Below are 16,133 nucleotides of genomic sequence, written 5' to 3' on the forward strand. Positions count from 1 at the left end.
GTGGCCCCTCGGGATAGAGTCATCATGTTGGGTGACTTCAATGCCCGAGTTGGTCATGATACTGGCACCTGGTCTGGAGTGATTGGAGGGCATGGGCCAGATCAGCTCAATAACAACGGTAGGAGGCTGCTAGATTTTTGTGCAGCCCATGGGCTTGTAATTACCAACACGCTGTTCCGGCATCGGCGCATCCACACAACATCATGGATGCATGCCGGGTCCAAGCAAGAACATCTGCTGGATTACATAGTGACGGACCAGCGAATGCGAGCCCATGTCCTTGACACCAGGACCTACCGTGGAGCTGATCTGCCCTCTGACCATCGACTAGTCATCTGTAAGATGCGCCTGCCATTCTTCCACTCCGGTGGTGGGTGTACACCCAGGACCCCATTCCAACCTAAAGTGGCCTGGTCTCAGTTATCTGATGAAAGTTGCAAGCGAGAATTTCATCATCGCTTGCGGCTGGGATTGGCATCGTCCCCGACTCCTCCTGATGTCGAGGGTAAATGGGCGAGGTTTAGGACTGTGACTCATGCAGCTGCAATGGCTGCTTTGGGTACGCAGTCCAGACCTCCCCAGACACCCTGGATGACAGAGGAGTTGTTCACGATGGTTGAGAAAAAGCGACAGGCCCACTGTCATCGGCTACAGAATCCCACGTCAGGGAATGAGGAGGCTTACCGCAGCCTTCGCTCGGAGGTTCGGAGAGCCGTGAGGCGCTGCAAGGATGGGTGGTGGTCGCGGGTTGCTGAGGAGATGGAGTCTGCCTCAGTGGCCCGTGATCACAAATCTCTATTTAACTCCATCAAAAAAGTAACCTGCAGCGCCACACCTATTGCCATCATTGGGGGAAAAAACGGTGATCCAATTTCCGACCCCCAGGAACAGGTTCGCAGATTTGCTGAGCATTTCTGTGAGATCCTGGGGGAGGGAAAGTCCCTCAGCCAGGAAAACATCGTGGCACAAAGTGAGGATGACCCTGCTGAGGCTGCGGTGCCTCAAATATTGGATGAAGTCACCCCCTGTGAGTGGCTGGCTGAGGTGCCATCTGCTGAGGAAGTATTGAAGGCGATCCGGAGTCTGAGACCAGGAAAGGCAGCGGGCAGAGATGATCTCCCAAGCGAAATGCTGAGGGAGGGTGGCGTTTGTGCACAGACTGCCCTATATGACATCATAACAACAGTCTGGACCACTGGACGGGTTCCGCAGGATTGGAAGGATGCCCTGGTGGTCCCCCTTTTTAAGAAGGGGGACCGCACAGACTGTAACAACTACAGGGGCATCTCACTCCTCAGTGTGCCGGGAAAGGTCCTGGCAAGGATTATTCAGCATCGCCTTGCCAGGCACGCTGAGGAGAGGCTTGCGGAGCCCCAATGCGGTTTCAGGAAAGGGCGGTCCTGCACAGATGCCATATTTTCTGTCCGTCTGCTACAGCAGAGGTGTAGGGAATTCCAACAAGACCTACATCTCTGCTTTATTGACCTGGTCAAGGCCTATGATACCATCAGTAGGCCTGGGCTCTGGGTCGTTCTTCGTGCTTTTGGAGTACCTGACCCTCTGCTCACGATCATTAAGGACCTTCATGATGGTGAGCGGGCCCGGGTAAAACTACGTGGCCGGGAGTCAGAGCCATTCCCTGTACACCTTGGGGTGCGACAGGGATGTCCTCTGGCTCCCACATTATTTAACATCTATTTTGACCACGTAGTTCGTGAAGCCTTCAATAGCTGTACCGGGGGAATCTCCATATGGTACAGATATAATGGGAGGCTAATCGATGCCCGGGTGCGGTCAAGGGATGGCTCCCTATTGCTCAACCACGTTATGTATGCTGATGACTTGGTAATAGCTGCTCAGTCAGAGGAGGAGTTGGAGACGCTGCTGCTGAAACTGGAGCGTGCCACTAAGAGGTGGGGCCTTACCATCAGCCCCACCAAAACTAAGCACCTGCCTGGGTATTTTGTACCATCGGACACTCCACCCCCACAACTCCCAATCGGTGATGGGGCAGTTGTGGAGAGAGTGGAGAGTTTCCCATACCTGGGCAGTGTGCTTATGACTGGCTCCAGTTTAACAGCAGAGGTCTCACTCCGAATCAGTCGAGCGGCAATATCTTTTCATCGGTTGCGTAACGCTGTGTGGAAGCTACCTGGTCTGTCGCTCCGCACTAAGCTTCAGGTCTTCTCGGCCACGGTCATTCCCTCCCTTCTCTACGCTTGCGAAACGTGGACCCCCCTAATGGAACATCTTCGCCGGTTAGAAACATTTAGGCTGGCCTGCCTACGATCCATCCTGGGTTTAACCAGACTGGATTGTGTGAGGAGCTCACAAATCCTTGAAAGATCTGGGCAGGGTCCCATCGGTGAGCTCCTCCGGCAGGCAAGGCTGCGATGGCTGGGTCATGTAGCCCGCATGCCCAGCCACCGCATGCCGAAACAGCTTTTGTTTGGCCGGATTGAGGGGGCTAAGCGGGCGCGGCACGGGCTAGAGAAGAGATGGAGTGATGTGGTACAGGAGGACGTGGAGCTGAGTGGACTTGCCGATGACTGGTACCAGCGGTGTCAAGATCGGCCTCTGTGGAGGAGGCTCGTGAAGGATGCTACTGGGCAGTTGGAGGCAGTCGCCCTCCAACAACAACGGAGGGCGGAGGAGCGACGCTCACAACAGCGAGCGGAGCGCCGGGTGGCTAAAGCACAGCAGGTTGGCACAGTAGGGGGCACAGGTGGTGCATCAGCCAGTCATCTCAGTCAGTCGACCCGTGGCACCTGGGTCTGCCCCGTGACCTCCTGCCAGCGGGCGTTCGACACTTCACGTGGCCTCAGGGTGCACATAGCCTGGCACAAGCGTCGTGGTGACGTCACCGCCACTTAGTGGCGAATGGCGGTTGTTGTTGTTGTTGTGTCTGTGTGTGTCTGTGTGTCTGTGTGTGTGTGTCCGTGTGTGTGTGTCTGTGTGTCTGTGTGTGTGTGTCTGTGTGTGTGTGTGTCTGTGCGTGTGTGTCTGTGTGTGTCTGTGTCTGTCTGTGTGTGGGGCCTTACCATCAGCCCCACCAAAACTAAGCACCTGCCTGGGTATTTTGTACCATCGGACACTCCACCCCCACAACTCCCAATCGGTGATGGAGCAGTTGTGGAGAGAGTGGAGAGTTTCCCATACCTGGGCAGTGTGCTTATGACTAGCTCCAGTTTAACAGCAGAGGTCTCACTCCGAATCAGTCGAGCGGAAATATCTTTTCATCAGTTGCGTAACGCTGTGTGGAAGCTACCTGGTCTGTCGCTCCGCACTAAGCTTCAGGTCTTCTCGGCAACGGCCATTCCCTCGCTTCTCTACGCTTGCGAAACGTGGACCCCCCTAATGGAACATCTTCGCCGGTTAGAAACATTTAGGTTGGCCTGCCTACGGTCCATCCTGGGTTTAACCAGACTGGATTGTGTGAGGAGCTCACAAATCCTTGAAAGATCTGGGCAAGGTCCCATTGGTGAGCTCCTCCGGCGGGCAAGGCTGCGATGGCTGGGTCATGTAGCCCGCATGTCCAGCCACCGCATGCCGAAACAGCTTTTGTTCGGCCGGATTGAGGGGGCAAAGCGGGCGCGGCACAGGCTAGAGAAGAGATGGAGTGATGTGGTACAGGAGGGCGTGGAGCTGAGTGGAATTGCCGATGACTGGTACCAGCGGTGTCAAGATCGGCCTCTGTGGAGGAGGCTCATGAAGGATGCTACTGGGCAGTTGGAGGCAGTCGCCCTCCAACAACAACGGAGGGCGGAGGAGCGACGCTCACAACAACGAGCGGAGCGCCGGGTGGCTAAAGCACAGCGGGTTGGCACAGTAGGGGGCACAGGTGGTGCATCAGCCAGTCATCTCAGTCATCTCAGTCAGTCGACCCGTGGCACCTGGGTCTGCCCCGTGACCTCCTGCCAGCGGGCGTTCGACACTTCACGTGGCCTCAGGGTGCACATAGCCTGGCACAAGCGTCGTGGTGACGTCACCGCCACATAGTGGCGAATGGCGGTTGTTGTTGTTGTGTGTCTGTGTGTGTGTCAGTGTGTGTGTCAGTGTGTGTGTCTGTCTGTGTGTGTGTCTGTGTGTGTGTCTGTGTGTGTGTATCTTTGTGCGTGTGTGTCTTTGTGTGTGTGTGTCTGTGTGTGTGTGTGATGATACCACGGCAAAACAACCCCCTACCTCCTCGCGGTGCCGGACGGGTAACTCTGTCGTGGACAGTGCTGTGGGGGGAGATCCAATTTTGATTGGCTCCTCCCCTCATGGCATATGTGTCCACCACAGGGGCTAAACGGGGGCTCTGGACGGGTGCGAGGGGCTGGTAACCCCTCCACCTTCAATTAATTACCACGAAACCACGAGTTAAACTGAAATATGTAACTAATAAGCTTGTGCCGGAGGCCCCGGGGGGCCAGGCGTCTATGACATCTCCTGGCCAAACCCCAATTGGCGGAGCCAGGAGATTGAATACCTACCCTCGGGGCTACTCCAGAAACAACAAAAGCCACTACGGGTGGCCACGTGGAATGTTCGAACGCTCACTGCAGAGGAGAGGCTGCCACACCTATGTCGGGAGCTGGACCGGTACCGCCTGGATCTATGCGGCATTCAGGAGGTCCGGTGGACCGGCTCTGGCTCCTCCCACCATGAGGGGTGGACAGTCCTCTACTCGGGGCAGCAGACTGCCAAAAAACAGGGTGTGGGTTTTCTTTTGAACAAAAGAATGAAGGGGGCGTGGGAGCGTGGCGGTGAGGTGTGGGAAGCTGTAAGCCCCAGGCTACTTTGGGCTCGCCTTCCCATCAACCGGAGGCGAGGAATGGTGGTCGTGGTTACTTATGCCCCAACCGAAGATGAACATCCGTGGAGGGATGCAGGCAAAGCCGATGAGTCAGATGCCTTTCATGACCTCCTGTCACAGGTGCTGGCTAAAGTGGCCCCTCGGGATAGAGTAATCATGTTGGGTGACTTCAATGCCCGAGTTGGTCATGGTACTGGCACCTGGTCTGGAGTGATTGGAGGGCATGGGCCAGATCAGCTCAATAACAACGGTAGGAGGCTGCTAGATTTTTGTGCAGCCCATGGGCTTGTAATTACCAACACGCTGTTCCGGCATCGGCGCATCCACACAACATCATGGATGCATGCCGGGTCCAAGCAAGAACATCTGCTGGACTACATAGTGACGGACCAGCGAATGAGAGTCCATGTCCTTGACACCAGGACCTACCGTGGAGCTGATCTGCCCTCTGACCATCGACTAGTTATCTGTAAGATGCGCCTGCCATTCTTCCACTCCGGTGGTGGGTGTACACCCAGGACCCATTCCAACATAAAGTGGCCTGGTCTCAGTTATCTGATGAAAGTTGCAAGCGAGAATTTCATCATCGCTTGCGGCTGGGATTGGCATCGTCCCCGACTCCTCCTGATGTCGAGGGTAAATGGGCGAGGTTTAGGACTGTGACTCATGCAGCTGCAATGGCTGCTTTGGGTACGCGGTCCAGACCTCCCCAGAGACCCTGGCTGACAGAGGAGGTGTTCAGGATGGTTGAGAAAAAGCGACAGGCCCACTGTCATCGGCTACAGAATCCCACGTCAGAGAATGAGGAGGCTTACCGCAGCCTTCGCTCGGAGGTTCGGAGAGCCGTGAGGCGCTGCAAGGATGGGTGGTGGTCGCGGGTTGCTGAAGAGATGGAGTCTGCCTCAGTGGCCCGTGATCACAAATCTCTATTAAACTCCATCAAAAAAGTAACCTGCAGCGCCACACCTATTACCCCAGGAACAGGTTTGCAGATTTCCTGAGCATTTCTGTGAGGTCCCGGGGGAGGGAAAATCCCTCAGCCAGGAAAACATCGTGGCACAAAGTGAGGATGACCCTGCTGAGGCTGCGGTGCCTCAAATATTGGAAGAAGTCACCCCCTGTGAGTGGCTGGCTGAGGTGCCATCTGCTCAGGAAGTATTGAAGGTGATCCGGAGTCTGAGACCAGGAAAGGCAGCGGGCAGAGATGATCTCCCAAGCGAAATGCTGAGGGAGGGTGGCGTTTGTGCACAGACTGCCCTATATGACATGATAACAACAGTGTGGACCACTGGACGGGTTCCGAAGGATTGGAAGGATGCCCTGGTGGTCCCCCTTTTGAAGAAGGGGGACCGCACAGACTGTAACAACTACAGGGGCATCTCACTCCTCAGTGTGACGGGAAAGGTCCTGGCAAGGATGATTCAGCATCGCCTTGCCAGGCATGCTGAGGAGAGGCTTGCGGAGCCCTAATGCGGTTTCAGGAAAGGGCGGTCCTGCACAGATGCCATATTTTCTGTCCGTCTGCTACAGCAGAGCTTTAGGGAATTCCAACAAGACCTACATCTCTGCTTTATTGACCTGGTCAAGGCCTATGATACCATCAGTAGGCCTGGGCTCTGGGTCGTTCTTCGTGCTTTTGGAGTACCTGACCCTCTGCTCACGATCATTAAGGACCTTCATGATGGTGAGCGGGCCCGGGCAAAACTACGTGGCCGGGAGTCAGAGCCATTCCCTGTACACCTTGGGGTGCGACAGGCATGTCCTCTGGCTCCCACATTATTTAACATCTATTTTGACCATGTAGTTCGTGAAGCCTTCAATAGCTGTACCGGGGGAATCTCCATATGGTACAGATATAATGGGAGGTTAATCGATGCCCGGGTGCGGTCAAGGGATGGCTCCCTATTGCTCAACCACGTTATGTATGCTGATGATTTGGTAATAGCTGCTCAGTCAGAGGAGGAGTTGGAGACGCTGCTGCTGAGACTGGAGCGTGCCACTAAGAGGTGGGGCCTTACCATCAGCCCCACCAAAACTAAGCACCTGCCTGGGTATTTTGTACCATCGGACACTCCACCCCCACAACTCCCAATCGGTGATGGGGCAGTTGTGGAGAGAGTGGAGAGTTTCCCATACCTGGGCAGTGTGCTTATGACTGGCTCCAGTTTAACAGCAGAGGTCTCACTCCGAATCAGTCGAGCGGCAATATCTTTTCATCGGTTGCGTAACGCTGTGTGGAAGCTACCTGGTCTGTCGCTCCGCACTAAGCTTCAGGTCTTCTCGGCCACGGTCATTCCCTCCCTTCTCTACGCTTGCAAAACGTGGACCCCCCTAATGGAACATCTTCGCCGGTTAGAAACATTTAGGCTGGCCTGCCTACGATCCATCCTGGGTTTAACCAGACTGGATTGTGTGAGGAGCTCACAAATCCTTGAAAGATCTGGGCAGGGTCCCATCGGTGAGCTCCTCCGGCAGGCAAGGCTGCGATGGCTGGGTCATGTAGCCAGCATGCCCAGCCACCGCATGCCGAAACAGCTTTTGTTTGGCCGGATTGAGGGAGCTAAGCGGGCGCGGCACAGGCTAGAGAAGAGATGGAGTGATGTGGTACAGGAGGACGTGGAGCTGAGTGGACTTGCCGATGACTGGTACCAGCGGTGTCAAGATCGGCCTCTGTGGAGGAGGCTCGTGAAGGATGCTACTGGGCAGTTGGAGGCAGCCGCCCTCCAACAACAACGGAGGGCGGAGGAGCGACGCTCAGAACAACGAGCGGAGCGCCGGGTGGCTAAAGCACAGCAGGTTGGCACAGTAGGGGGCACAGGTGATGCATCAGCCAGTCATCTCAGTCAGTCGACCCGTGGCACCTGAGTCTGCCCCGTGACCTCCTGCCAGCGGGCGTTCGACACTTCACGTGGCCTCAGGGTGCACATAGCCTGGCACAAGCGTCGTGGTGACGTCACCACCACTTAGTGGCGAATGGCGGTTGTTGTTGTTGTGTGTGTGTGACTGTGTGTGTGTCACTGTGTGTGTGTCAGTGTGTGTGGGGAGAGATAGTGTAGCGGTTAGCGCTACGTTGCGCTATAAACCTGGTTGACCCGGGTTCGATTCCCGCTCACGGTCAACACCAGTGACAATTATCTGAACCGGTCCCGGGCCTCCACTAGGTCGACTTAGCCTCAAATGAGTACCTGGTGCGGTGTGTAAACATTGCCACTGGGGAGACAAAGGCGGTCGGGCGTGGTGCTGGCCACCCACCCCCTCATGTACCGTTCCGGCCTTCATAGGTGCTCGCTAATAGCACTTGCCCCTACAGTCTGTTAAGACTATACGGGGGATCTTTGTGTGTGTGTCTGTGTGTGTGTCTGTGTGTCTGTGTGTGTGTCTGTGTGTATGTGTCTGTCTGTGTGTATGTGTCTGTGTGTGTCTTTGTCTGTCTGTGTGTGTGTGTCCGGCAAAACAACCCCCTAGCTCCTCGCGGTGCCGGACGGGCAACTCTGTCGTGGACAGTGCTGTGGGGGGAGGGCCAATTCCGATTGGCTCCTCCCCTCATGGCATCTGTGACCACCACAGAGGCTAAACGGGGGCTCTGGACAGGTGCGAGGGGCTGGTAACCCCTCCACCTTCAATTAATTACCACTAAACCACGAGTTAAATATCTAACTAATAAGCTTGTGCCGGGGGCCCCGGGGGGACAGGCGTCTATGACAACTCCTGGCCAAACCCCAATTGGCGGAGCCAAGAGATTGAATCTCTACCCTCGGGGCTCCTCCAGAAACAACGAAAAGCCACTTCGTGTGGCCACGTGGAATGTTCGAACGCTCACTGCGGAGGAGAGGCTGCCACTCCTCTGTCGGGAGCTGGACCGGTACCGACTGGATCTCTGTGGCATTCAGGAGGTCCGGTGGACCGGCTCTGGCTCCTGCCACCATGAGGGGTGGACAGTCCTCTACTCGGGGCAGCAGACTGCCAAACAACAGGGTGTGGCTCTACTTCTGAACAAAAGAATGAAGGGGGCGTGGGAGCGTGGTGGTGAGGTGTGGGAAGCTGTAAGCCCCAGGCTACTTTGGGCTCGCCTTCCCATCAACTGGAGGCGAGGAATGGTGGTCGTGGTTACTTATGCCCCCACCGAAGACGAACATCCGTGGAGGGATGCAGACAAAGCCGATGAGTCAGATGCCTTCTATGACCTCCTGTCACAGGTGCTGGCTAAAGTGGCCCCTCGGGACAGAGTCATCTTGTTAGGTGACTTCAATGCCCGAGTTGGTCATGATACTGGCACCTGGTCTGGAGTCATTGGAAGGCATGGGCCAGATCAGCTCAATAACAACGGTAGGAGGCTGCTAGATTTTTGTGCAGCCCATGGGCTTGTAAATTACCAACACGCTCTTCCGGCATCGGCGCATCCACACAACATCATGGATGCATGCCGGGTCCAAGCAAGAACATCTGCTGGACTACATAGTGACGGACCAGCGGATGCGAGCTCATGTCCTTGACACCAGGACCTACCGTGGAGCTGATCTGCCCTCTGACCATCGACTAGTCATCTGTAAGATGCGCCTGCCATTCTTCCACTCCGCTGGTGGGTGTACACCCAGGACCCCATTCCGACCTAAAGTGGCCTGGTCTCAGTTATCTGATGAAAGTTGCAAGCGAGAATTTCATCATCGCTTGCGGCTGGGATTGGCATCGTCCCCGACTCCTCCTGATGTCGAGGGTAAATGGGCGAGGTTTAGGACTGTGACTCATGCAGCTGCAATGGCTGCTTTGGGTGCGCGGTCCAGACCTCCCCAGAGACCCTGGCTGACAGAGGAGGTGTTCAGGATAGTTGAGAAAAAGCGACAGGCCCACTTTCATCGGCTACAGAATCCCACGTCAGAGAATGAGGAGGCTTACCGCAGCCTTCGCTCGGAGGTTCGGAGAGCCGTGAGGCGCTGCAAGGATGGGTGGTGGTCGCGGGTTGCTGAGGAGATGGAGTCTGCCTCAGTGGCCCGTGATCACAAATCTCTATTTAACTCCATCAAAAAAGTAACCTGCAGCACCACACCTATTACCATGATTAGGGGAAAAAACGGTGATACAATCTCCGACCCCCAGGAACAGTTTTGCAGATTTGCTGAGCATTTCTGTGAGGTCCTGGGGTAGGGGAAATCCCTCAGCCAGGAAAACATCGTGGCACAAAGTGGGGATGACCCTGCTGAGGCTGCGGTGCCTCAAATATTGGAAGAAGTCACCCCCTGTGAGTGGCTGGCTGAGGTGCCATCTGTTGAGGAAGTACTGAAGGCGATCTGGAGTCTGAGACCAGGAAAAGCAGCGGGCAGAGATGATCTCCCAAGCGAAATGCTGAGGGAGGGTAGCGTTTGTGCACAGACTGGCCTATATGACATCATAGCAACAGTCTGGACCACTGAACGGGTTCCGCAGGATTGGAAGGATGCCCTGGTGGTCCCCCTCTTTAAGAAGGGGGACCGCACAGACTGTAACAACTACAGGGGCATCTCACTCCTCAGTGTGCCGGGAAAGGTCCTGGCAAGGATTATTCAACATCGCCTTGCCAGGCACGCTGAGGAGAGGCTTGCGGAGCCCCAATGCGGTTTCCGGAAAGGGCGGTCCTGCACAGATGCCATATTTTCTGTCCGTCTGCTACAGCAGAAGAGTAGGGAATTCCAACAAGACCTACATCTCTGCTTTATTGACCTGGTCAAGGCCTATGATACCATCAGTTGGCCTGGGCTCTGGGTTGTTTTTCGTGCTTTTGGAGTCCCTGACCCTCTGCTCATGATCATTAAGGACCTTCATGATGGTGAGCGGGCCCGGGTAAAACTACGTGGCCGGGAGTCAGAGCCATTCCCTGTATACCTTGGGGTGCGATAGGGATGTCCTCTGGCTCCCACATTATTTAACATCTATTTTGACCATGTAGTTCGTGAAACCTTCAATAGCTGTACCGGGGGAAACTCCATTTGGTACAGATATAAAAGGAGGCTGATCGATGCCCGGGTGTGGTCAGGGGATGGCTCCCTATTGCTCAAACACGTTATGTATGCCGATGATTTGGTAATAGCTGCTCAGTCAGAGGAGGAGTTGGAGACGCTGCTGCTGAGACTGGAGCGTGCCACTAAGAGGTGGGGCCTTACCATCAGCCCCACCAAAACTAAGCACCTGCCTGGGTATTTTGTACCATCGGACACTCCACCCCCACAACTCCCAATCGGTGATGGGGCAGTTGTGGAGAGAGTGGAGAGTTTCCCATACCTGGGCAGTGTGCTTATGACTGGCTCCAGTTTAACAGCAGAGGTCTCACTCCGAATCAGTCGAGCGGCAATATCTTTTCATCGGTTGCGTAACGCTGTGTGGAAGCTACCTGGTCTGTCGCTCCGCACTAAGCTTCAGGTCTTCTCGGCCACGGTCATTCCCTCCCTTCTCTACGCTTGCGAAATGTGGACCCCCCTAATGGAACATCTTCGCCGGTTAGAAACATTTAGGCTGGCCTGCCTACGATCCATCCTGGGTTTAACCAGGCTGGATTGTGTGAGGAGTTCACAAATCCTTGAAAGATCTGGGCAAGGTCCCATCCGTGAGCTCCTCCGACAGGCAAGGCTGCGTTGGCTGGGTCATGTAGCCCGCCTGCCCAGCCACCGCATGCCGAAACAGCTTTTGTTCGGCCGGATCAAGGGGGCTAAACGGGCGCGGCACGGACTAGAGAAGAGATGGAGTGATGTGGTACAGGAGGACGTGGAGCTGAGTGGACTTGCCGATGACTGGTACCAGCGGTGTCAAGATCGGCCTCTGTGGAGGAGGCTCGTGAAGGACGCTACTGAGCAGTTGGAGGCAGTCGCCCTCCAACAACAAAGGAGGGCGGAGGAGCGACGCTCACAATAACGAGCGGAGCGCCGGGTGGCTAAAGCACAGGAGGTTGGCACAGTAGGGGGCACAGGTGGTGCATCAGCCACTCATCTCAGTCAGTCGACCCGTGGCACCTGGGTCTGCCCCGTGACCTCCTGCCAGCGGGGCGTTCAACACTTCACGTGGCCTCAAGGTGCACATAGCCTGGTACAAGCGTCGTGGTGACGTCACCGCCACTTAGTCGCGAAGGGCGGTTGTTGTTGTGTGTCTGTGTGTGTGTCTGTGTGTGTATATGCGTGTATCTGTGTGTGTGTTTGTCTGTGTGTGTTCGTATGTGTGTGTGTCTCTGTGTGTGTGTGTCTGTGTGTGCGTGTGTCTGTGTGTGTGTGTGTTTGTGTGTTCTCTGTCTGTGTGTGTGTGTGTCTGTGTGTCTCCGTGTGTGTGTGTCTATGTGTGTGTGTGTCTGTGTGTGTATGTCTGTGTGTGTCTGTGTGTCTGTCTGTGTGAGTGTGTCTGTGTGTGTGTGTCTATGTGTGTGTGTGTCTGTGTGTGTCTGTGTGTGTGTCTGTGTGTGTGTGTCTCCGTGTGTGAGTGTGTGTGTGTCTTTGTCTTTGTGTCTGTGTGTGTGTCTGTGTGTCTGTGTGTGTGTCTGTGTGTCTGTGTGTCTTTAATCCTTTCAACGGCAGCAGGAATGGAAAGAAAGACACAATCAGATAGACAACGACATAGACACAGAGAGACTCACAGACTCACCACACACAGAGACTCACACACACAGAGACTCACCACACCCACAGAGACCCATAAACTCACACACACATAGAGACTCATCACAGAGCCATAGACTCACCACACAGAGACTCACCACACACAGAGACCCATAGACTCACCACAGAGCCATAGACTCACACACAGAGACTCACCACACACAGAGACCCATAGACTCACACACACAGAGACTCATAGACTCACCACACAGAGACTCACCACACAAAGAGACCCACAGACTCACCACACAGAGACTCATAGACTCACCACACAGAGACTCACCACACACACAGACCCATAGACTCACCACACAGAGACTCACCACACACAGAGACCCACAGACTCACCACACAGAGACTCATAGACTCACCACACAGAGACTCACCACACACACAGACTCATAGACTCACCACACAGAGACACACACAGAGACCCACAGATTCACCACACAGAGACTCATAGACTCACCACACAGAGACTCACCACACACAGAGACCCACAGACTCACCACACAGAGGCTCACCACACACAGAGACCCATAGACTCATTACAGAAACCCATAGACTCACCACACAGAGACTCACCACACACAGAGACCCACAGACTCACCACATACAGAGACCCATAGACTCACCACAGAACCCCATAGACTCACCACACAGAGACTCACCACACACAGAGACCCATAGACTAATCACAGAGCCATAGACTCACCACACACAGACTCACCACACACAGAGACCCATAGACTCATCACAGAGCCATAGACTCACCACACACAGAGACCCATAGACTCATCACAGAAACCCATAGACTCACCACACAGAGACTCACCACACACAGATACCCATAGACTCACCACACACAGAGACTCACCACACACAGAGACCCATAGACTCACCACACAAAGACTCACCACACACAGAGACCCATGGACTCATCACACACACACAGACCCACAGACTCACACACACACAGAGAGACTCATAGACTCACCACACAGAGACTCACCACACACAGAGACCCATAGACTCACCACACAGAGACTCACCACACACAGAGACCCATAGACTCACCACAGAGCCATAGACTCACCACACAGAGACTCACCACACACAGAGACCCATAGACTCATAGCGAGGTAAAGTGTGTTTGTGTGATTGAGTGGGTGAGTGAGTGGGTCAGCGGGTTGGTGAATGAGGGGGTGATGTAGCGGATGAGTGAGTGAACGGGTGAGTGACTGAGTGGGTGAGTGAGTGAGCGAGGGAGTGAGTGGGCGACTGAGCGAGTGACAGAGTAAGAGAGCGAGTAAGTGAGTGAGTGACTGAGTGAGTGAATGAGTGAGTGAGCGACTGAGTGAGTGGGTGCGTGAGTGAGTGACTGAGTGAGTGAGTGGGTGAGTGAGTGAGTGGGTGGGTGAGTGAGTGAGTGAGTGACTGAGTGAGTGAGTGGGTGAGTGAGCGAGTGAGTGGGTGAGTGAGTGAGTGAGTGACTGAGCGAGTGAGTGGGTGAGTGAGTGAGTGGGTGAGTGAGTGAGTGGGTGAGTGAGTGACTGAGTGAGTGTGCGAGTGAGTGAGTGTGCGAGTGAGTGAGTGGGTGAGTGAGTGAGTAAGTGAGCGAGTGAGTGAGTGGGTGAGTGGGTGAGTGGGTGGGTGAGTGGGTGGGTGAGTGAGTGGGTGAGTGGGTGTGCGAGTGAGTGAGTGTGCGAGTGAGTAAGTGGGTGAGTGAGTGAGTCAGTGAGCGAGTGAGCGAGCGAGCGTGTGCGTCTCCGTGCCAGGCTAGGTGCATGCATGTACCTGCAGCACTTGGTTCCCCGTGCTCTCGCGCAGGCAGTAGGGACGGACAAGTCCGTCAGGGTGAATGACGCGCGGAGGACGAACCCTGTACACCTCCTCCACAGACTCAGCCACCCTGCAGCACACACACACACACAGACACAGTGTCACACACACACACACAGTGTCACACACACAGTGTCACACACACACACACACAGTGTCACACACACAGTGTCACACACACACACACACAGTGTCACACACACACACAGTGTCACACACACACAGTGTCACACACACACAGTGTCACACAGACACACAGTCAGGACGAACCCTGTACACCTCCTCCACAGACTCAGCCACCCTGCAGCACACACACACACACAGTGACACACACACACACACAGACACACACACACAGTGACACACACACAGTGGCAAACACACACACACACAGTGTCACACACACACACACAGTGTCACACACACACACAGTGTCACACACAACAACAACAACAACAACCGCCATTCGCCACTAAGTGGCGGTGACGTCACCACGACGCTTGTGCCAGGCTATGTGCACCCTGAGGCCACGTGAAGTGTCACACACACACAGTGTCACACACACACAGTGTCACACACACACACAGTGTCACACACACACAGTGTCACACACACAGTGTCACACACACACACACAGTGTCACACACACAGTGTCACACACACAGTGTCACACACAGTGTCACACACAGTGTCACACACAGACAGTGTCACACACACACACAGTGTCACACAGTGTCACACACAAAGACAAAGACAAAGATCCCCCGTATAGCCTTAACAGACTGTAGGGGCAAGTGCTGTTAGCGAGCACCTATGAAGGCCGGAACGGTACACGAGGAGGTGGGTGGCCAGCACCACGCCCGACCGCCTTTGTCTCCCTAGTGACGATGTTTACACACCGCACCAGGTACTCATTTGAGGCTGAGTCGACCTAGGGGAGGCCCGGGACCGGTTCAGATAATCGTCACTGGTGTTGGCCGTGAGCGGGAATCGAACCCGGGTCGCCAGGTTCATAGCGCAGCGCGCTAACCGCTACACTATCGCTCCCCACACACACACAGTGTCACACACACACACAGTGTCACACACACATACAGACACACACACACACAGTGTCACACACACACACACAGTCACACACACACAGTGTCACACACACACACAGTGTCACACAAACACACACAGTCACACAGTGTCACACACACACACAGACACATACACACACACACAGTGTCACACACACACACAGTCAGGATGCACCCTGTACACCTCCACAGACTCAGCCACCCTGCAGCACACACACACAGTGTCACACACACACAGTGTCACACAGTGTCACACACACATACACAGTGTCACACACACACAGTGTCACACACACACACAGTGTCACACACACACAGTGTCACACAGTGTCACACACACATACACAGTGTCACACACACACAGTGTCACACACACACAGTCACACACACACAGTGTCACACACACACACAGTGTGACACACACACAGACACACACAGTGTGACACACATACACACAGTCACACACACACAGACACAGTGTGACACACATACACACTCACACACAGACACACACCACACACACACACCCACACATACACACACACTCACACACACACCCACACACTCACACACACACACTCACACACTCACACACACACACCCACCCACACAAACACACACTCACACACACACCCACACACACACCCTCACACACACACACTCACACACTCACACACACACACCCACCCACCCACACAAACACACACTCACACACACCCACACACACACACTCACACACACACACACTCACACACTCACACACACACACCCACCCACACAAACACACACTCACACACA

At 54.8% G+C, this 16,133-nt stretch overlaps 1 protein-coding gene across 1 annotated transcript in view; it reads right to left on the reverse strand.

The window, feature by feature from the left end:
• Window positions 1-16,133, reverse strand: part of LOC142907466 (intermembrane lipid transfer protein VPS13A-like) — a 42,812-nt gene that overhangs the window by 17,313 nt on the left and 9,366 nt on the right. The window contains exon 2 of the mRNA XM_076057015.1: window positions 14,206-14,320. Within this exon, the coding sequence (XP_075913130.1) occupies window positions 14,206-14,320 (115 nt within the window). The remainder of the gene's footprint in view (window positions 1-14,205; window positions 14,321-16,133) is intronic.

This window comes from Petromyzon marinus, chromosome 79 (genome assembly GCF_048934315.1).
Source record: "Petromyzon marinus isolate PM22_M1 ecotype Great Lakes invasive population chromosome 79, UKy_Petmar_22M1.pri1.0, whole genome shotgun sequence".
Lineage (NCBI taxonomy): Eukaryota > Metazoa > Chordata > Hyperoartia > Petromyzontiformes > Petromyzontidae > Petromyzon > Petromyzon marinus.